The following is a 22737-nucleotide window of genomic DNA, read 5'->3' as shown; positions in this document are numbered from 1 at the left end:
AAAAGGAGGGGTGGGAGATGGGATTATATCGGTGCCTAAGCAATGGAAACTTTTATATAATTTTATTACAAATATATTTCTGACAAACAATACATTCATGGGTGCATAAAAACAAGAGAACAATTATGAAAATTTAATAATGGCCAAGATGTTACAGATATTGAAGGAATTAAAGGAATTAAAGGTCAAGTAGTCCCAACATTGGCTTCCTCAGGGCAAACAATAGTGACCAGTATTGTAAAATTGGCTCCCGGCGCCACCAAGAGGCCGAGCCAACACCAGGACTGCCACAATCCAGCCCTACTACAACGTGGCTGCAGGGGGTAGATGGGGACAATTTTGTTATAAAAAGTGTCAGGGTACAGGGGCACCAAAAATCACCAGAAGGAGCCAAGGCTAACAAATGTTGATATGATAGGGATAATGCCCTATCTGTCCTAAATACACAATCATATGCCCAGATATTTCACCAGGCTAAAGGAATACACCAGGTTTAACAGATCTCAATGAAAAACTAGGCCAGAAGTTGAATTTCCGGTCAGGACAGCCAAGTCGATCATGTGGTAAAGTGGAGGTGCCCCTGGAGTCCAGCAGTGGACATGTTTGTTTAGTTCTAAATTCATTTTTTTTAACTAATTTAGACAAATTTGTTAATTTGGAAATATCCGAATTTCCAAATTTTTAAGAATATTTGGAAATGTGAAAAATAAGATTGAAAATCCGAAAATCCAAAAGAACGAAAATTCAAAAGAAGGAAAATCTGATAAGAACAGAAAATCCGAAAATTCAAAAACTCGAAAATCTGAAATAACAAACTAATAATAATGTAACTAGTACTAACTATTAAAGGATTTTTGAATTTTCGAATTGACAAATTCCGAATTTTCGAATTTATGAATTTTTCAAACTTACGAATTTCCGAAAAAAACAAAAAAGAATGAAATGAAAACTAGTGCACATGTCTAATAATTTGTTCATTCACTCCAACACATTCCAGACTATTTAGAATGTCCTTACTATTCTTAACATAGGATGGACTGTTAGCTGCAAGAGGCTGGAGATAAATACCTAGATATTCCCCTAATCTGGAGAACAGGGAATTAATGCCACTCAGCTGTACTATGTACAACCCCAATTCCAAAAATTTTGGGACGATGTGTAAAATCTACAGAAAAACAGAATGTAATGATTTTCAAATCTCATAAACCCATAATTTATTCACATTATGAAATAAAAAAACATATCATATGTTTAAACTAAGAGAATGTACCTTTTAAAAAAAATATTAAGTAATTTCTAAATTGATGGTAGCAACACATCTCAAATACGTTGGTATAAGGGAATGTTTACCACTGTGTAGCATTCCCTCTTTTTTTTTTTTTTTTTTTTCTTCTTTCCCTCAGAGGTGTTTTTTTTTTTGTTTTTACATTCTGCTTAAAAATTTGTAAATCAGTACTGCTTGGACCTTGAAGAAGGGGACATACCCGAAAGCTTGTCCTGAAAAATTGTATGTTAGTGCAAATAAAAAAAGTATCACGGACAGTACTCAATTTTCTCTGTCACAATTGCACTAATACGGCTACAATCACATTAAGTATGAAATTGTTCAACAATTTTTAGACGCAGTTTTTGTGGACCTCTGCCCATCATTAATTCTGAAACACTCTGACTCTGTAAGATCCTCCTTTTGTACTCAATAATGTTACTGACCTGTTGCCAATTAACCTAATTAGTTGCAAAATGTATTTCCAGCTCTTCCTTGTTATACTGCTTACTTTGCCAGCTTTTTGTTGCCCTGTCCCAACTTTTTTGAGACGTGTTGCTGCCATCAGTTTCAAAACCTTATTTTTATGACCTTATGACTTTATTTTTATCTGGAAATGGTTCATTTTCTCAGTGTAAGCATTTCATATGTTTTCTATTTGCTGTTATGAATAAAAATACAGGTTTATGACATTTGCAAATAATTGCATTCGGTCTATGCAGATTTTACAAAGCATCCTAACTTTTTTTGGAATTGGGGTTGTAGTTTTATAATGCTGAAAAAAACTGAGTAATGATAATGTTACCTCCATACACCAGCTTGAAGTCTTCCTGGAGAGGTGCAGTAAGAGACTCATGTTGGACTCTACAGGAGAAGATCCGCTCTCTGTCCTCCTCAGATGGTGTTAAGGTAATTGAGCTCCTCACACTGTACGTCCCATCCAGGTCTCTCTGAGGGTTTCCCACCACAATGTTATTCAGTAATTCTCCATCCCGAAGCCATTTAATGTCAATGTCCACCGGGTAGTATCCAGAGATGACACTGCTCAGGGAACTTTCTTTATTTTTGACAACTAATTTGTCCTTAATGTTGATCTGTGGCTGAGCTGTAACATGCAAGGATCATAAACTGTATAAGACATAGGCAACGAAAATTTCACAGTTATCTGTTTTTTCCACACAATTTTCCACACATGTAACACATACACACATATTGTAATTGTAACAGTATATTTAATTAGTATTGGCTACTGTAGCAAAAGAGTACCCATTTAATAAATGGCTAGAGTTTAGAATTGGATATGAATATTGTTATTTTGGCAGTATGACAAAACATACTGCCTTTCCTTCAGTAACAAAATATAATATCTATCTTAAATTATTTTGTTTGCATTAAGACAACCATAACCCGTGGTAGGGTCAGTGTGGCACAGCACGTGGCTGGTGTTTGTCACTGTTCATCCGGCTTTCAGATATGGTGGTGTGCTAAGTGCTAAACTATGGGAATTACAGTCTGTGTAAATGTAAATACATTCAATTTGCATCAAAACAAAAGGTGTGCAAAATCATATGGTTCATTTTCTTTAGAAAGCTGCCACAACCTGATTAGAAAAGCCTGTGCCCTGCCAGCATGCTTTAAAGAAGGACAGTTACCTTGTTACTTTACTGTGAAAGCAGTGGTCTTTTTGCAGGGGTCAACATGCCCCCTGGGTGAGTCAGAGCTAGAGCTGTCCAATCAACAAAGCTCTTTCACTGGAAAGTGATAGCTGTAACTGAGCATGCTGGCATGTGACAAGCTTTTCTTCTCAGGCTGTAACTGTTTTCTAAACAAAACAAACTGTAATACGTTGCACACTTTTTGCTTCTATGCACCTGGAGTGTATTTATTTAGCTTACTTAAAGAGGAAAAACAAAATTATTAAAAGCCAGCAGCTACAAATACTGCAGCTGTTGACTTTTAATAAATGGACATTTACCTTTCCTGGAGTCCAGCGATGTCGGCAGCCGAAGCCGAGCAATCGCTCGGCTCTTGGCTGCTGCCGGCGCCATTCTCGGTGAGGGAATCAGGAAGTGAAGCATTGCGGCTTCACTTCTGGTTCCCTACTACACATGCCCGGGTCGTGCAGCACAATGAGACTGGTCCGCTCTGTCTCTGGGGCCCATGTGTGTCCCAGCAGACAGCGTGGCGGGACAGGAAGAGGCATAGACTCCTGTGGGAGTCTATTCCCGGAAGTGGGTGCAAATACCTGTTTTAGACAGGTATCTGTACCCCCCTCCCCCCTGACAGGTGTCAAATGTGACTTCGGAGGGGGGGAGGGTTCCGAAAAATGGAGGTTCCATTTTTGTGTGAACCTCTGCTTTAAGGTTTGGGTTAATGGGTTTAGATTTATAATAATATTGAATAGTAGATGACGTTCATTATTAATTTTCCTAATAAGTATAACTAGATCAGGGGGCAGTGGCGGCCTGTCCATAAGGGGCACAGAGGCACCCCCCCAATCCATGCGCCCTGCCCCTAATCGACATGCAGGGCGCCAAACGCATGGATTACAACTGTGTTTTTTAGAAACACATGATTAGAGCCTGGGGCTCGAGTTGGCTTCAAAAAAGAGTGGGCTTGGTCTCAGAGCACCCACTGAGTTGTGTGACAATAGCGAATGGATATTTGCTATTGTCTTCCTGATTATCCTCCCGGCCAATCAGGAAGCAGGTCCCGAGACCCGTCACCCGAATGGTAGAGAGGAGAAGCGAAGAGGAGGGAAGAGAATCAAGGGAAACCGCTGCCTGGAGGAAGTACTGCCTGCGACCTAGATCAAATCATTAGTAAGACCTCATCTGGAATATGCAGTTCAGATTTGGGCACCAGTTCTCAAAAAGGATATCAGGGAACTGGAGAAAATGCAGAGAAGGGCAACCACACTGATAAGAGGCATGGAGGAACTCAGCTATGAGGAAGGATTAGAGGAACTGAATTTATTCACTCTTAAAAAGAGGAGGATACGGGGGGATATGATCGACATGTACAAATATATAAGGGGTCCATATAGTGAACTTGGTGTTGAGTTATTCACTTTACGGTCAACACAGAGGACAAGGGGGCACTCTTTACGTCTAGAGGAAAAGAGATTTCATCTCCAAATACGGAAAGGTTTCTTCACACTAAGAGCTGTGAACATGTGGAATAAACTCCCTGCAGAGGTGGTTCTGGCCAGCTCAGTAGATTTCTTTAATAAAGAAAAATTGAATAAGCTGCGCTAAATCATAAACCCACATAAAATTCAATGAAGGTAAAAAACATTAGACAAAATTTCAATAATAATGTGCAAAATTTGGCCTATTACCCCCAGTCCTAAAGAATAAGGGTTATAGGGTAATTGATCACAGTGAACAATGGAAAAAGAAAAAAAACAAAAACAAAAAATATAAAACAAAATAGTGAACACCCAATGTGTAATTATATAGACATTTAAATTCCAATATAGATGAAATCGTCAAATCTTCTACTGTGTAGCAAGTGCTTGATCCATCACCTTTTAATATAACTCAAATATAAAAACAAAAATGCACTTACAAAGCACAAAGGAAAGATCAGCCTTAAGTCCGATGCGCCGGCCGGACGCAAATGGACAAACTCGTCATTCCTGGGTACAATTCCTTCGTAAGGAAGGGCTGAGCGATGCGCTGACGTCACCCCTTACGAAGGAATTGTACCCAGGAACGACGAGTTTGTCCATTTGCGTCCGGCTGGCGCATCGGACTTAAGGCTGATCTTTCCTTTGTGCTTTGTAAGTGCATTTTTGTTTTTATATTTGAGTTATATTAAAAGGTTTTACACTATTGGAGCTTCAATTTTGTTTTTGCATGGAATTGGCACATATGACCTAATATATGGGAGATAACTAAAGATACTTGTTTGACAACCTGGTCATGATATCGGTGGAGGGAGGAGAACAGCTGAGACCCTTCTGAAGTGGGAGATATCTATTGTTACATGCTGTTGGTGACCCTCTGTAGTGGGGGTTCATGAAATTCTGGCAAGGAGTAATTTTGGCTGCATGGTGGTGGATCAAGCACTTGCTACACAGTAGAAGATTTGAAGATTTCATCTATATTGGACTCTGTTGGAATTTAAATGTCTATATAATTACACATTGGGTGTTCACTATTTTGTTTTATATTTTTTGTTTTTCTTTTTTTTCTTTTTCCGTTGTTCACTGTGATCAATTACCCTATAACCCTTATTCTTTAGGACTGGGGGTAATAGGCCTAATTTTGCACATTATTATTGGAATTTTGCCTAATGTTTTTTACCTTCATTGAATTTTATGTGGGTTTATGATTTAGCGCAGCTTACTCAATTTTTCATGTGTTTTTTTCTGTAATTATGTAATACAGTCAAGCCGCAGCTGATCAAAGTTCCATTGTGGACGATTAGTATAATATTTTTATCATAGCGCAGTTTTTTCCTTTTTTTCAATTTTTCTTTAATAAAGGCCTGGATACTTTCCTAAATGTACATAATATAACTGGGTACTAACATATATAGGTAAAGTTGATCCAGGGAAAATCCGATTGCCTCTCCGGGGATCAGGGAGGAAATTTTTTCCCCTGCTGTAGCAAATTGGAGCATGCTATGCTGGGGTTTTTTGACTTCCTCTGGATCAACTGTGGGTATAGAATTGGGTATATTGGATCGTACGATATTTTTTATTTAATTTTTATTTTTTTTAATGGTTGAACTGGATGGACTTGTGTCTTTTTTCAACCTAACTAATTATGTAACTAGATGGGGTCAGTGCGGGTCTGGTGACCAACTGGGGCTGGGGGGGGGGGTGTGCCTTCGACAGACCGGGGGGTGGGGATGGCGGCGGATAGTATTTTTTGCCCCAACCTCCCCCCCCAAAAAAAAATACCAACAGTCGCCACTGTTCAGGGATGTTTCCAACCTTCCTTTTGACTATCCTGGGCCGCATTGGAAAAATAAGAATTGTCTTGGGCTGCATCTAAAACAATCACTGATGTAGATAATGTACTTGAGTTATAAAACATTATTTTTTTGTAATAATTTTTATTATAAAAGTAACAAAGGGAAACATAAAACTAGTGTATTTGACACTGTTTTTGATAAACTAACTCATCAATATCTTTTTTGATGGATGTAGTAACAATTCTCAATGAATTCTCATGGTGCTCATCAGATAATTAGCTTGCTTCTAATTTTTTCCTTCGTCTATATCATCCTTGGAAATAGTTGCTCACAAATATAGGTGCTGCCGAAATCTAATGACATGAATAAGGCATGCTTGTGAAGAGTGGGAGATTTTTCTTTGGGAAGATAAAATGTATAAAATTTCAGTACAGAGACACTGTCAAATGTTTCTTCGGCCGCATGTGTTCACTTAAGCCCCATACACACTATCAGATTTTCAACTGATTTTTGTCTTCAGATTTACCAAAACCATGTAGTGCAAGGACCTGCCTGATTGCATACACATTGAAACTCCTAAGGTTTGACCTCATATTATATGGTTTTGGTAAATCTGAAGGAAAAAATCTTCAGAAAATCTGATAGTGTGTATGGGGCTTAAGTGTAAACACATTTACAAAAAAAAATCCAAAAAAATCAACATTTTTAACTAAGTATGATCTCTGGCTTGGCCTGCGGGTTGGACTAGCCTGAGCTAGATGGTGATGATAATCATGATGATGAAAGAGGATGAGCAAATTAGCCTCTCTCTCTATATAAAAATAACAAATCTCTATTTTTAGCAACCAATTATATGAAATTCGAAGTTAGATATGAAGAACATAAGCAATTTCCGTATGTTAATACTCGCACATATATTTCATGCGTATTGTTTTGAGATTTAGGTAAATATTGGGACTAGGCTTCTAATTGCATTATAATTAACTAGTTGCTGCCCGCCGGCTGTCAAATGACGGCCAGGCGGCGCAGCTATTGTGGCGGGAGGCCGTCATATGACGGCCTCCCGTTTAAACAGGGAATGCGCGCGATCGTGCGCGCGTATCCCTGTTTCTTCGGTGGCGGCGTGTCACGGAGACACCGCTCGCCACCGAAGGGGGTGAACAGCCATTGGTTATGGCTGTTTACCACGTTGACTTCATCACGGCCGATCACAGATGGTCACACCCCGACTGGGCACAGCACATGCATGCGATCGTGAGCGCGCTGCGCGTGCACATCGGTGGCGGCGTGTTCCCCGGGAACACTGCTCGTCACCGACGCTGGTAAACAGCCATTGGCCTGTTATAGAGTTTGTAGACTCTATAACTTTCACAAAGACCAAATAATATATACTAATGTGGGTTATTTTTACCAAAGATAGGCAGCAGTATACATTTTGGCCAAAATTTATGAAGAAAAATTACTAATTAGCAAAAATTTATGACAGAAACAAAGAAAAAGGCATTTTTTTCACAAAATTTACGTTTTATTTTATTTATAGCACAAAAAATAAAAAACCCACTAGTGATTAAATACCACTAAAAGAAAGCTCTATTTGTGTGGAAAAAAGGACGCAAGTTTCATATGGATACAGTGTTGGATGACTGAGTAATTGTCATTCAAACTGTGAGAGCACTGAAAGCTGAAAATTGGTCTGGTCAGGAAGGGGGTGAAAGTGCACTGTATTGAGGTGGTTAAGAGAAGAGCATCTGAAATGTTTTTGTCAGTGAATATATCCAGCTATATTAACATTATACTGCTGCTACTTAGTTAATCTTTAAATTAAGTTCAGGTTTCATCTGTCAAAGTCAATAAGTAACATGTTAGTCTGCAGTAAACACACAGAGTTGGGTAAATAGACTAACATGATTACCTTGTAGTTCTAGTCTTATCTCCTTCTCCTCCCTCTTTGGGGTGTACAGTATGGAGCATTTATAGATCCCTCCGTCCATTATAGTTATATTTGATATGGACAGATCAGCGATTCCATCTTCTACTCGGCCTGTATAGGACACGCGAGGATCTCTCGATTTCACAATTGCATTCTGAACACTTAATATTTCCTTTCCCTGAAAGTACCAGGATATTGCAAGAAATTTCTGAATGATAGGAGGGTTATTGACCGTGAATGAGCAGGAAATTTTCACATCTTCCCCCATTATTACCCGATGAGATATGGGAACAATCAGCTGCAGAGCGTGACCTGTAGACAGAGAACAACGTATGATAATACACAGGGGAGAGCAAGATGTAACATATATAGTTGCATGTTTATATACTGTTTATAGAAAATCAGCAGACACTTACCGTATATACTCGAGTATAAGCCGAGATTTTCAGCCTCTTTTTTGAGGCTGAAAGTGCCCCCCTCGGCTTATACTCGAGTCATCGCTGTCTGCCTGCTCGATCAGCGTGTCGAGCAGACAGACAGCGGACATTCTAAAATTCAAAAGCCGCGCCTCCGCCTCCGCCTTCGCCTGTGATAGGCAGAACACTGAATTTCCCAGCAGTCAGTGTTCCGCCTATCACGGACATCCGCTCATCCTCGTACTACGGACGAGGATGAGACGATGTCCGTGATAGGCGGAACACAGGCTGCTGGGAAATTCAGTGTTCCGCCTATCACAGGCGAAGGCGGAGGCGCGGCTTTTGAATTTTAGAATGGCCGCCGAGGCGCCGACGAAGAGCGGCGATCCTGGCAAGGCACGGGACGGAGGCAAGGCAAGGCACGGCACGGCACGGGACGGGACGGAGGCAAGGCACGACACGGGACAGAGGCAAGGAGGCAAGGCACGGCACGGCACGGCACGGGACGGAGGCAAGGCACGGGACGGAGGCTCGGGACACAGGCTCGGGACACAGGTAGGCTGGACACACACACACACACACACACACACACACACACACACACACACACACACAGGGATGGATGGATGGAGACACACACACACAGGGATGGATGGATGGAGACACACACACACAGGGATGGATGGATACACACACACACAGGGATGGATGGATGGAGACACACACACACAGGGATGGATGGATGGATGGAGACACACACACACACAGGGATGGATGGATGGATGGAGACACACACACACAGGGATGGATGGATGGATGGACACACACACACACAGGGATGGATGGATGGATGGACACACACACACACACAGGGATGGATGGACGGACACACAGGGATGGACGGACACACAGGGATGGACGGACACACAGGGATGGACGGACACACAGGGATGGACGGACACACACACAGGGATGGACAGGCATGTCTCACCCTCGGCTTATACACGAGTCAATAAGTTTGCCAGTTTTTTGGGGGGTAAATTGGGGGCCTCGGCTTATATTCGGGTCGGCCTATACTCGAGTATATACGGTATGCCTCGTACACACGACCGGACTTTCAGGCAGAAAAGGTCAGACGGAATCATTTCATCGGATATTACGATCTTGTGTGGGCTTCATCTGACTTTTTTTTTTTATTATTCTGATGGACCTAGAAATAGAACATGCTTTAAATCGTTCAGACGGAATCAATTCCTATCGGGAAAACCATTCGTCTGTATGCTATTCCGACGGACCAAAAAACCCAAGGGCAGCTATTGGCTACTGGGTATTGAACTTCCTTTTTCTAGTCTCGCAGTATGTGTTGTACGTCACCGCATTGTAAACGAACTGACTTTGGTGTGATCATTTGTAGGCAAGTCCATTTCAGTGGAAAGACCGTCAGAGTTTATTCTGATGTAAAAAACGGTCGTATGTATGCGGCATTAGTACTACAAGGCTTTTATAATTGGCCAAATGCAGAAGGCAAAAGACACCATTTGGTTTATAAGTCCCCACAGTTGGTCAAAAAGGCAGTGGACAGGGTCACTATGTCCTTCAGTAATATCTGTGCAGATCCCACTGGTGGAAGGTATCAGTCCAAAGTTGTAAGAAGTTGAGGATATAGTACATAATACACATAATGATGGGGGTCCTGGTGCTTAGTGGGGAGAGATGGGGGTCTTGGTGCTTAGTGGGGGGGATAGGGGGTCCTGGTGCTTAGTGGGGATAGATGGGGGGGTCCTGGTGCTTAGTGGGGAGAGATGTGGGTCTTGGTGCTTAGTGGGGAGAGAGGGGGGTCTTGGTGCTTAGTGGGGAGAGAGGGGGGTCTTGGTGTTTAGTGGGGGGGTAGGGGGTCCTGGTGCTTATTGGTTTAGAGATGGGGTTTTTGGTGGTTAGTGGGGAGAGATGGGGGTCTTGGTGCTTAGTGGGGAGAGATGAGGTTCTTGGTGCTTAGTGGGGAGATGGGGGGGTCTTGGTGCTTAGTGGGGAAATAGGTGGGTTTCGGTGCTTAGTGAGGGAGAGATGAGGGGTCCTGGTGTTAAGTGGGGAGAGATGGGGTCTTGGTGCTTAGTGGGGGGAAGATAGGGGGTCCTGGCACTTAGTAAGGAGAGATGGGGGGTCCTGGTGCTTAGTGGGGAGAGATGAGATGACCAATATTAGATTACTGTACCGGCTCGCTGAAAGTACTATGTGGTCACTGTGGCCAATCCCAGCAAAAAAAAAAATGCTTTTACAGGCATTTAAGCTTTTTTTCAGCTTGAAGAAACGTATACTTTTTTGTGCTCTTTTGCAAGTTTTTATTGAGCTCCTTTGAGCTTTTTTGAATATAAGGTTTTTTTTTATTTCTTTTGTTACGAATCCTCCCCTTGGCTCATTTTTCCTATATTTTTTTGTGTGTGTGTTACTTTGAGCCTTTTCATGCCTTTTTAAGACTTTTTCACGTGTTTTTGGGCGTCTTTTAAAATGAAATCCGGGGAAATATATATATATATATTTTTGGCACAGGACTGTATAACGCACAGAGCGCTGGGTACAAGACTGCTTAGTACACAAAGCGCTGGGCACAAGACTGCATGATACACAGAATGCTGGGCACAGGACTGAATAAAAAACACAGCACTGGGCACAGCACTACATAGTACAGAGAGCGCTGGTTGCAGGACTACATAAAACACAGAGCACTGGGCACAGTACTGCGTAATACACACAGCATTGGGCACAGGACTGCATAATGCACAGAGCGCTGGTTACAGGACTACATAATACACAGAGAGCTGGGCACAGAACTACATAGTACAGCCCTCAAATTTTCCACTTGCCTACTTGCATTAAGCGAGTGGAAAATTGCTTCTGACAAGGAGTCAGTCAAATTCTAGGACATGTTCTGTCTAATACAGGTGCGGGGTCAGGAGGCGGGGTTGTGTGTAACACAAGTGGAGGCAATTGTAATGTAAACTGTTACAGCGGGCTATCGATTGTGATCCTGCAGCTCTCCTCTTCCCCGTGATGATCCTAAGGTAAACTGAGGCTGCAATATTGGCACAGTGAACTGATGCTGCAATGGTGGCATAGTGAGCTGAGGCTGCAATGGATGGCACAGTGAGCTGAGGCTGCAATTGCAGGCACAGTGAGCTGATGCTGAAATGGTAGCACAGTGAGCTGAGGCTGCAATGGTGGCACAGGTGAGCTGAGGCTGCAATTGTGGGCACAGGTGAGCTGAGACTACAATAGCGGGCACAGTGAGCTGAGGCTGCAATGGCGGGCACGGGTGAGATGAGGCGAGGCTGCAATGGTGGCACAGGTGAGCTGAGGCTATAATGGTGGGCACAGGTGAGCTAAGGCTGTAATGGTGGGCACAGGTGAACTGAGGCTGAAATGGTGGGCACTGGTGAGGCTGCACTGATAAAGTTGTTGTTAATATTTATTTTTGTAACTTAATTCTGCATAGAACATTTAAGTGTCATTTCATCAGATCATTTATGATGGTGGAATTAGGGACGGTACATGGTAGGGATTGGGTGGGTCAACTGGTGTCGAGTAACCCTTAAGGCCCGGCTAGTATCTCAGGACTTGAAATTTTGAGCCCTGACATAATACACAGAGCGCTGGGTACAGGACTACACAATACACAGAGCACTGGGCACAAGACTGCATAATACACAGAGTGTAGGGCACAGGACTACATAAAACACAGTGCGCTGGGCATAGAACTGCATAATACAAAGAGCACTGTGCACAGGACTGCATAATACAGAGTGCAGGGCTCAGGACTACATAAAACACAGGGCACTGTGCACAGGACTGCATAATACACAGAGCGCTGGGCACAGGACTGCATAATACACAGAGCGCTCAGCACAGGACTGCATAATACACAGAGCACTGGGCACAGGACTGTATAATACACAGAGCACTGGGCACAAGACGGCATAATACACAGAGCATTGGGCACAAGACGGCATAATACACAGAGCGCTGGGCACAGGACTGCATAACACACAGAGTGCTGGGCATAGGACTACATAATATACAGGAGGGTGGTAGGCATAGAGTGCAGGGTTCAGAGGTTTGCTTTGCACAGAGGACACTTCTGCCCCCACATCCATAGCTCACCTCTGCACCCTTCTCTCATAGATTATCTCTGCAGCCACTTCTTAGCCCTTCCCCCACAACAGCTACTGTAAACTCTCCATCTCTTTACGCAGCTGCATCAGCTCTGACCCCTGCTCCTCCACTGCCCTCACCTATGTACAAACAGAACCCTGTTCCGTCAGAAATGACGACCTGTCAGAATTGGTAACGAAAGTGACGTTTCGTCACCGCCATCTTGCTACACCCCGCACTCCTCCACAGTAATGATACACCGAGAAGGTTGCAAGCGGACATCTTGTTACACCCACCGGAGTTTTGCATACCACAGTTATTTTTAACAGGAAACGGAGCATATATGCTTAAATACAGTATTTGGAAATCAGATGGACTGTTTACATGTTAAAATTTAAAAGCAGCGGCAAACATGCTGACCTCACAGGTTTGCTAATGTGACAGAACACCTCTGAATTTGTTACCAATTCTGATGTGCCGCCTAATCTGACGGAACACTCCAACCCCCATCTGCTCACCTCCCAGTCTCAGCCATCCACACAGTACATTTTTGGCTCTGCCTCTCTACTGAACAGCGGCAAGAGTGGCAGTGAGATTGTCCAGCAGGGGGCATCGGCATCCGAGCAACCAGGCTGTTTTTCAGCTAGCATGGGATGTCCTGTCTAGGTTAATCTGGCCCTGAATCCAGGGGACATAACTGGGGACAGACTGGGTCCAGAGACAGTGTCCTTAGTCTGGGGACTTTCCCCGAAAACCTGGAATGTCTGGTCACCCTAGCCTATAGCATATGCCTGGAAGCTTCTGAAAAAGCTATAGTGTGCATGGACACATTGGCTAACATGGAGGGGAGTTTCCAGGCAGAAAAAATGAGAGCTCAAAAAAAGCTCAAAGGCCTGTAGGAACCGCTTCTTTGAGATGCAGTATGCATGAACCCTTAAAGTAGGACTATAGGCCAACCTTTTTTTTATTATTATTTTTTTAGAGTAAGGGAGGGTTATACTGTAAGCCCTGTAAGATTGTTGTTTTTTTTCATCATCAATGTCCCATTGTGGAGATTTACCTCCTTCACTTCCTGTCCCATAGCCAAACAGGAAATGAGAGGAAATAGCTACAAATTAAGGGAATTCTTGGGGACCCCTAGGCCACCAGAACTAGTGTCCCTATTGAAAGATTTGCCCTCTATTACTTTTCTAGGGACAACCCAAAATTTTCAGATTTTCTTTTTACTTTCGATGATAATAGTAAACAGGACAAATAGAGAGGGGGGTCTCCCTAACAGGGGCACAGACAGCAATAAAAAAAAAATAAAAATAAAAAAAATTGCCTTTAGTTATACTTTAACCTGTGTGAATCCTTTGCTTCTATCAGCACTATAAAGAGACATGTTTTTTTTAAGCGAAATTGAGAATCAGTTGATAGTTAAAGCAGCAAAATAAATAATTCCCCTTTTTGGATTAATAAAATGTTCTGAATCTGAAAGAGATTGTTCCACACACAGTAAAAAAAGGAAAATGAGAAAATCAGGGCATGGAGACAAAATAATAACAGCCGTCCTCCAGTTTGAAATGTAAAATTATCTCTATGAGGTACTTTGCTAGAAATGAATATTCTTCAATGAATGAATGACCTTGTCATACAAATGAACTGCAACAAAACCGTCCTCCAGAAGCGCCCCTGCCTCCGGGGTGATCAGGAGACTGGAATTCAGTTAAGTTTGCAAATACAGTTTACAACCATTCTTGGCTTTGTTCTAATTAAGAGACGTCATCTGGAACAAAGTTACAGAACTGGATTTTCCCCTTTGTTGCCGCCAGTTCTAGGCATTATACATTGTCATGCCGCGTACACAGGAGTGGACTGTATGGCCTACTTAGTCCGCCGAAACACATTTCAGCGGACAGTCCGCTCGTGTGTGGGCTTCAGCGGACTTTTTCAGCGTGCAGTCCGGCATACTAAGAATTTCGTTTTTTTCGAAATTCTGTCCGTCGTACTCGCATTTCGGCAGACAATCCGGCCGTGTGTGTGTGCCAGTCCGCCATACTTTTGAAATGAGCGGACTTTTCCCGCCCGGAGAAAAGTCCGCTCATTTCGAGCGGGTATCCAGGTAGGCGGGGCCTGCGAAGGAGACGTCGCTGGCCCCGCCGCCTGGTATGGACTTAAAGGGGAACCCCAACGCCGAAAAAAAACGGCGTGGGGGTCCCCCCCAAGTCCACAACAGACCCTTGTCCGAGCACGCTACCCGGCCGGCCAGGAAAGGGGGGCGAGCGAGCGCCCCCCCTCCTGAGCCGAACCAGGCCGCGTGGCCCCCCCACCCCAAAGCACCTTGTCCCCATGTTGATGAGGACAAGGGCCTCTTCCCAACAACCCTGGCCGTTGGTTGTTGGGGTCTGCGGGCGGGGGGCTTATCGGAATCCGGGAGCCCCCTTTAATAAGGGGGCCCCCGGATACCGGCCCCCCACCCTATGTGAATGAGTATGGGGTACAATGTACCCCTACCCATTCACCTGTAAAATAAAAGTACAAAAAAAAACACAACACACGAGATAAAATACTTTATTGCACAGCTCCGGGGGTCTTCCGTCTTCGGGGGTCTTCTCGCCGGACTCCTCCGCTATCTTCTTGTAGCTCTTTTGCTAGCGGAGGAGTCTGGCTTTCTTCCTCGCCGCTGGCCTCTTATCTCGACTTCGGGGGTCTTGTCCCCCTCTTCGGTTCTTCTTATTATTAAAGGGGGCTCCCGGATTCCGATAAGCCCCCCGCCCGCAGACCCCGACAACCAACGGCCAGGGTTGTCGGGAAGAGGCCCTTGTCCTCATCAACATGGGGACAAGGTGCTTTGGGGTGGGGGGGCCGCGCGGCCCCCCCTTCCTCAAGGCACCCCCCCATGTTGGGGGTCTGTTGTGGACTTGGGGGGGACCCCCACGCCGATTTTTTTCGGCGTTGGGGTTCCCCTTTAAGTCCATACCAGGCGGCGGGGCCAGCGACGTCTCCTTCGCGGGCCCCGCCTACCTGGAGACGCGCTCGAAATGAGCGGACTTTCCTCCGCGTGTGTGGGCGAGTCCGTTCATTTCAAAAGTAGGGCGGATAGTACGGCGGACTTAGTACGCCGTATTAGTCCGCTCAAAAAGTGCCGTGTGTGGGCAAGTAGCCCGTTCGGAAATTCCGACGGACAGTCTGGCATACTTTTCCGCCAGACTAAGTACGTCATACAGTTTGACCGTGTGTACGCGGCATTAGCTTTTCCAGGTCATATGACAGAGGAAAAGCCAAGAGCACGTCCAAGAAATGGGGCTGACTTATTTCAAATCATAACTTGAAGTTTTTAGCAGGACTTTTCCTGCTTTTTCTTTGAATTATATGGTGTATAAGTATAAAAAGGGAAGAAGAGGCACCTCTGGGTGCAAATATAAAAACTTTCTAAAAAACTGAAAAAACTGGTATCCTTCGCCTGGATACTAGCTTGCGCTCCAGTCCTCGTGACCATACACACTCCACCATGGCCGGTGTCTTGTCGAAAAATGTCCCCCATCGGATAGTGTCCACCCTATACTGCGCTTGCACAGTACGGAGGACAAAGGAGACGGTGAAGGTCTCTGAAGGGGAACAGCTGATCGTCAGCTCTACACGGCGCCTACGCACTAAGTTCAGGTTCAAGCCCCACCATCCAAGTGGATACAGAGTAATGCCCTGTACACCCGGTTGGACCTTGACGGAAAATGTGCGATCGGATCTTGTTGTCGGAAAATCCGATCGTGTGTGGGCTCCATCGGACTTTTTCGGTCTGAATTTCTGACACACAAAAGTTTGAGAGCAGGATCTAAAATTTTCCGACAACAAAATCCGATCTTGTGTAGTCAATTCCGACGGACAAAGTGCCACGTATGCTCAGAATAAAAGAAGAGACCACAGCTATTGGCTACTGGCCCGTTTATAGTCCCGACGTACGTGTTGTACGTCACCTCGTTAAGAACGATCGGATTTTCCAACAACTTTGTCCAACCATGTGTATGCATGACAGTTTGGCACAAACTCCATCTGAAAAAATCTGATGCATTTTGTTGTCAGAATGTCCCACCATGTGTACAAGGCATTAGAATAAAAATATGCCAAGCGCGGCGAGGCCGTGCCCGAAACGTGGCGAGCGAAGCGAGCCCGCAAGGGGCCCTATTACAAAGCGGTGACTATTAAGTCCGTAGGCGCCATGTACAGCTGATGGTCACCTGTTCAACTTAGGAGACTTTCGGTGTCTCCTTGTCCTCCGTACTGCGCAAGCGCTGAGCATGTGCAGTACGGGGCAGACACTATCCGATGGGGGGGAGCTTTCTCGGCAGAACACAGGCAGAGCATCATCAAGCGGTGTTTAAGAAGTTGATACAGCACACCTCCATTGGAAGAAAGTGGGACCGACTCACTAAATAATACAAGTAACTGGCGCAAAACGACAACAATGATCCACAGTTGGTAAACTAGAATGCAGGATGAGCATAAATTATGCAATAAAAGTACACATTGAATGAATAAAGTCCATAACATATAAAAGAGAGTTGTAACTACATGAAAATGACAATGTCAATTGGCAGGATGGGGGAGAGGGCTGGAAAATCACAGTCCACAAATTCTGGCAGCCATCCAATGGAAACAGAACTTCATTCCCAAAACACTAAAAAGACAAGAAAAAAAGCGGCGCCCCTGGGTGCAGACTGTATAGTACCGTATATACTCGAGTATAGGCCGACCCGAGTATAAGCCGAGGCCCCCAATTTACCCCCAAAAAACTGGGAAACCTATTGACTCGTGTATAAGCCGAGGGTGAGATATGCCTGTCCATCGCTGTGTGTGTGTGTCCATCCATCCATCCATCCCTGTGTGTGTGTGTGTCCATCCATCCCTGTGTGTGTGTGTGTGTCCATCCATCCATCCATCCCTGTGTGTGTGTGTGTCCATCCATCCATCCATCCCTGTGTGTGTGTGTGTGTCCATCCATCCATCCCTGTGTGTGTGTCCATCCATCCATCCCTGTGTGTGTGTGTGTCCATCCATGTGTGTGTGTGTGTGTGTGTGTGTGTGTGTGTGGCCTTGTGTGTCCAGCCTACCTGTGTCCCGAGCCTCCGTCCGGTCCCGAGCCTCCGTCCGGTCCCGTCCCGTCCCGAGCCTCCGTCCGGTCCCGTCCCGTCCCGAGACTCCGTCCGGTCCCGTCCCGTCCCGAGACTCCGTCCGGTCCCGTCCCGTCCCGAGCCGAGCCTCCGTCCGGTCCCGTCCCAGGATCACCGCTCTTCGTCGGCGCCCATTCCCCTGTTCAAATGCCGCGCCTCCCTGTCTGTGATAGGCGGAACACAATTTCCCAGCAGTCTGTGTTCCGCCTATCACGGACATCCTCTTATCCTCGTCCGTAGTATGAGGATGAGCGGATGTCCGTGATAGGCGGAACACAGACTGCTGGGAAATTGTGTTCCGCCTATCACAGACAGGGAGGCGCGGCTTTTGAAAGTTAGAATGGCCGCTGTCTGTCTGCTCGACACGCTGTTCGGGCAGACAGACGGCGATGACTCGAGTATAAGCCGAGGGGGGCACTTTCAGCCTCAAAAAAGAGGCTGAAAATCTCGGCTTATACTCGAGTATATACGGTAATTTTAATATGTAAAAACAAGTCAAACTCACATTTCAGTAGTGAATGTAAGGCATTGCATGGTCTCATACAATGTAAATTGTCAGTGGAGTCAATCGCTGGAGTGGATTAGCTGTCCCTGTGTTCATCTCCCATAGCCGCTAGATGGTGTTTTGCTGGCAGCGGTGAATGGACATCAGAACATGACTTGGTAGACAGGCTGTGATCCAGACGAAGGGTAATGACGTCACTGGAAGTGCAACGCGTTTCTCGAGCCGGCTGTCCGTGAATGGCGTGACAGTCGCACTCCTTTCTCAAGCTCGATATCCCCGCAGATATCGAGTCCGCAGGACCCGTGATCCTACTCATGGAGCTCACGGCAGGTGTGCGCGTGCGCCGCCGGTAGTGTGCACGTGATGGCACGGCAACAAATTCAAAGGGACGTACAGGTACGCCCATTTGCTTGGCCGTGCCATTCTGTCGACGTATAAGTACATGTGGCAGTCAGGAACTGGTTAAAGAGGTTTAATAACAATGCATTTTTTTTTTTTTATAATTTTTATTCCTATTACAAGGAATGTAAACATCAATAGAAATAAGCATGATAGATCCTCTTTAGGCCTCATGTACACTGGACATTATAAAAACATCAGTAGCATTAGCTGTAGAAAGCTGTAGCTGTAGAATTAGTTTTACAGCATTTTTCAGCGTGTTGTGTGTTTAGCAAAACTACTACTCCCACAAAAGCTTATGGCTCAAAAACAACGATAAAGGTTGAACAGCCACGTTTTTCAGTGTTTTTAAGCTTTTATCAGAGTTAGAGCATTTTTACAGCTGAAAACCTCCTCTTAAAACCCACTAGTTCTGGGTTTTTTTCCAGCCAGAAATTGCCCCTGGCAAAAAATGCTGATAACAGCCTATGTGTAAATGGACACAACAGATAACATGCTGGAGAGTTTACTGGCTGCAGAAAAAATGGCTGAAGCCAAAAACATCAGCTGTAAAAATGTCCAGTGTGCATGAGGACTTATTGAGAGATCTTGGGTCAAAAAGACCGCAGATCTCTCATTTACCAAAAAAAGAGAAAAGCCTGAGAGGCGAAAGTGAAGTCAGACGTCACTCTGGTCCTCCAAGGGCATAGAGCTATCTTGCACTCACTTGCCCAGGCACCTGACAGATTTGATCAGATCCAGGCTTACTGGCGGGTCCGGTAAGCTTGGAGACGACCGGGGGTGGCGGTCAAAATTCGCCCAGCTTAGAGGGAACTGGATTTTCCTTGTCAAAAAGATTTTATTGAACATACAATAGAGTATTTGACAATAGGTTAAGTACATAATATACAACAGAAGTAATGAAGCTCAGAGTTATATATTCAATACAATGTAAATGATATATTCAACTATAATAACTACTATAACAATAACGCATATTAATGGCATGGTTTATTAGAGGAATTAGATTGGAACTGGACATTTTCAATCTGTACGTAGCCCTCTGTGTTCTACAGAAGTTGGTCATTCGAAATCAGAAACATTTTCCCCTTTAAAAACACAAATGCGCATAAATACGGTTTACAACTGTTACCTGCGGTTACACAAGGTTTTGGCGCTTGAAATACTTGTAAAACTACAGTCCTGAACACAATTTTTCTGCTTTAAAAAAATGCCTGTAACCTTAAGGGTTTACAACCTCTCCTGAATGATTTAACTTGACAGATAGTATCCAACACTTAACCACTTGCCGACTGATGCACGCCGATATACAGTGGAACCTTGGATTACGAGCATAATGAAACCAAAAATGAAAAACACCTGTAAACAAAATGCGGCTAAATGCAATTTATTGCCTTTAGGCTCATTTAGCCACGCTTAGACGCTCTTGGAGTTTGAAATGCCTGTAAAACTAAACTAGCTTCTGAACGACTTTCTAAAAAATGCCTCTAAACTCAACTGCCTAGAAATGAGTATAAATGACCCTGTGTACATGGACAACTAAGATAACAGAGGAGAGTTCAGGGGCAGTTGAAAAAAACACCCAACTTTTTGTAGCTGCTGACCTTTAATAAACACGAAACTGAGTGAAACACTGCTTTAACCACTGCACATCCGCGCTATGGCCAAATGATGGGCACAGCGCGGATCTGAATTCCTGAATTCATATGACGGCCTCCCCTGTGCATACTCCCTACGTAAGTCAATGAGACTCGGGTGATCACCGATCCGAGTAAGGGGCTGATCCCGGCCCCTTACCATGTGATCAGCTGTCATCTGATCACATGATCAAAACAAAAGCTTGACAGCGGAGGAGAAAAAAAAAGCAGATCACCGGCTCATCTTAAAGGAACATCGGTCCCAAAAAGAAAGAGGCAATTACGCCTCATTTATGCCATCTTACAGTGCCCACAAGTGCCACCTATCAAAGCCCACCAGTGCCACCTATCAGTGCCCACCAGTGGTGCCAATCAGTGCCACCTAGAAGTGCTACCTATCAGTGAACCGATCAGTGACCAACACTGCCACCCATCAGTACCCATCACTGCCACCTATCGGTGCTCATCAGTGCCGCCTCATCAGCGTACATCAATGACGGACAAAAATTACCTGTTTTAAAATTTTATAACAAAAAAAAAATTCGGTCTTTTTACATAAAAAAAAACAAAAAAACGCACAGGTGATCATATACCACCAAAAGAAAGCTCTATTTGGGTGAAAAAAAATGATAAAAGTTTCATTTGGGTACAGTGTTGTATGACCGCGCAAGTGTCCTTCAAAGTGCATCAGCGCTGAAAGCTGAAAATTGATCTAGATAGGAGGGGGGTTTAAGTGCCCAGTGAGCAAGTGGTTAAGTCATAAGAACTTTGGCAGAAGCAGTGGAAACTCCTGTTGTCAACAATAAGGGTTGATGCACATAGATGTCTGCAAGTATTTTGTTAAGCCTAGCGAAAATTGAGTGTAATATATCAGTCAGCAAATAAAGTCTCATATGAACACAGGCAGAAAAAAAAACTCCACTTTTATTTTTGTGCCTCTGAATGCAGTTTAATTTTGGCATGCAGATTGTGGCATTTAGATTTGTATTGTAGAGCACCATTCGCAGCATTAAAAGAAAAAGCCCCCAACCTGCATTCAGAGAGAAATTTACTGGCACAATTTACACACATACATTCATAAACACATGCATACAAAACGCCCAGTGAAATGGGTTTCCGCTCATACACTCCTGTTCACCATACTCCTGTAAATGTGCATCAAAACCAACATTTTTATGCTTTTCTGCCAGTTCCTGGCATGAAGATCCATGGTAGATAGGTAGGGTTGCCACGTCACCCCTTTAAAACCAAAACGCATATTAATTACACAGGTTCTGAGGCTGATTAAGGTGGTAATGAAACTCATTCGGTGCCTTACCTGCATTAAAGGGGTTGTAGAGGGAAACTTTTTATCACCTTAATGCATTCTATGCATTAAGGTGAAAAAACATGCGACAATACCGCCCCCCCCCCCCCGTTTTACTTACCTGACCCCTCGAAAGTCCCGCACTCGCCTCCGACATCCTCTTTGCCTCTCAGCCTGGCCGCTGATTGGCTAGAGTGGATGGATTGAAAGCAACGCAGCCATTGGCTCGTGCTGCTGTCAATCAAATCCAATGACGCAGTGCGCCAGGGGGTGGGGCCGAGCGGCTATAGCCACCAGCTGTATCACGGGAGTGCGCCCGCAAGTACTTCTCACCATGCGAGGGAGCTCACATGATCAATAGAAGAACTTGCGGGGGGAAGCCGAGACAGCTGCCGAGGGACCCCAGAAGAGCAGGTTCGGGGCCACACTGTGCAAAAAGAAGCTGCACAGTGGAGGTAAGTATAACATGTTTGTTATTTTAAAAAAAAAATCCCTTTATGACTGCTTTAAAGGGAATGTAAAGTAAATTTTTTATTTTTTTAAAAATAACAAACATGTTATACTTACCTCCACTGTGCAGCTCGTTTTGCACAGAGTGGCCCCGAACCTGCTCTTCTGGGGTCCCTCGGCGGCTGTCTCGGCTTCCTCCCGCAGGTACTTCTCACGTTTATGGGAGGCTATAGCAGCTCGCTGTATCACACGGCCCCGCCCCCTGGCGCTCCGCGTCAGTGGATGTGATTGACAGCAGCGCGAGCCAATGGCTGCGCTGCTTTCCATCCATCCACTCCAGCCAATCAGCAGCCAGGCTGAGTGGTGAAGAAGAACGGCGGGGGCGAGCGCAGGATTTTCGAGGGGTGAGGTAAGTAAAACGGGGGGGGGGCTGGGGGCGCAGGCAGTGTCAGATGTTTTTTCCCCAAAAATTTTTACCTTTACAACCCCTTTAAATTAGCCTCAGAACCTGTGGAATTCCTATGTGTTCGGGTTTAAAGGGGTGAGGTGGCAACCCTATAGATATGAGTATTTTAATCCACCCATGTGCATAAAACCTTAACAATCAC

General features: G+C 44.7%; 1 protein-coding gene across 1 annotated transcript in view; it reads right to left on the bottom strand.

Annotated features, from left to right (window-relative positions):
• Positions 1 to 22737, bottom strand: part of LOC143923728 (uncharacterized) — a 63414-nt gene that overhangs the window by 40013 nt on the left and 664 nt on the right. Inside the window, exons 2-3 of the mRNA XM_077447541.1 lie at positions 8103 to 8432; positions 2070 to 2369 (exon numbers count right to left, since the gene is read on the bottom strand). Of these exons, the coding sequence (XP_077303667.1) occupies positions 2070 to 2369; positions 8103 to 8432 (630 nt within the window). The remainder of the gene's footprint in view (positions 1 to 2069; positions 2370 to 8102; positions 8433 to 22737) is intronic.

This window comes from Lithobates pipiens, unplaced genomic scaffold, assembly GCF_037356315.1.
Source record: "Lithobates pipiens isolate NorthernLeopardFrog02 unplaced genomic scaffold, aLitPip1_a1.2 Scaffold_22, whole genome shotgun sequence".
Classification (NCBI taxonomy): Eukaryota; Metazoa; Chordata; class Amphibia; order Anura; family Ranidae; genus Lithobates; species Lithobates pipiens.
This window is presented reverse-complemented; position numbering and strand designations above follow the sequence as displayed.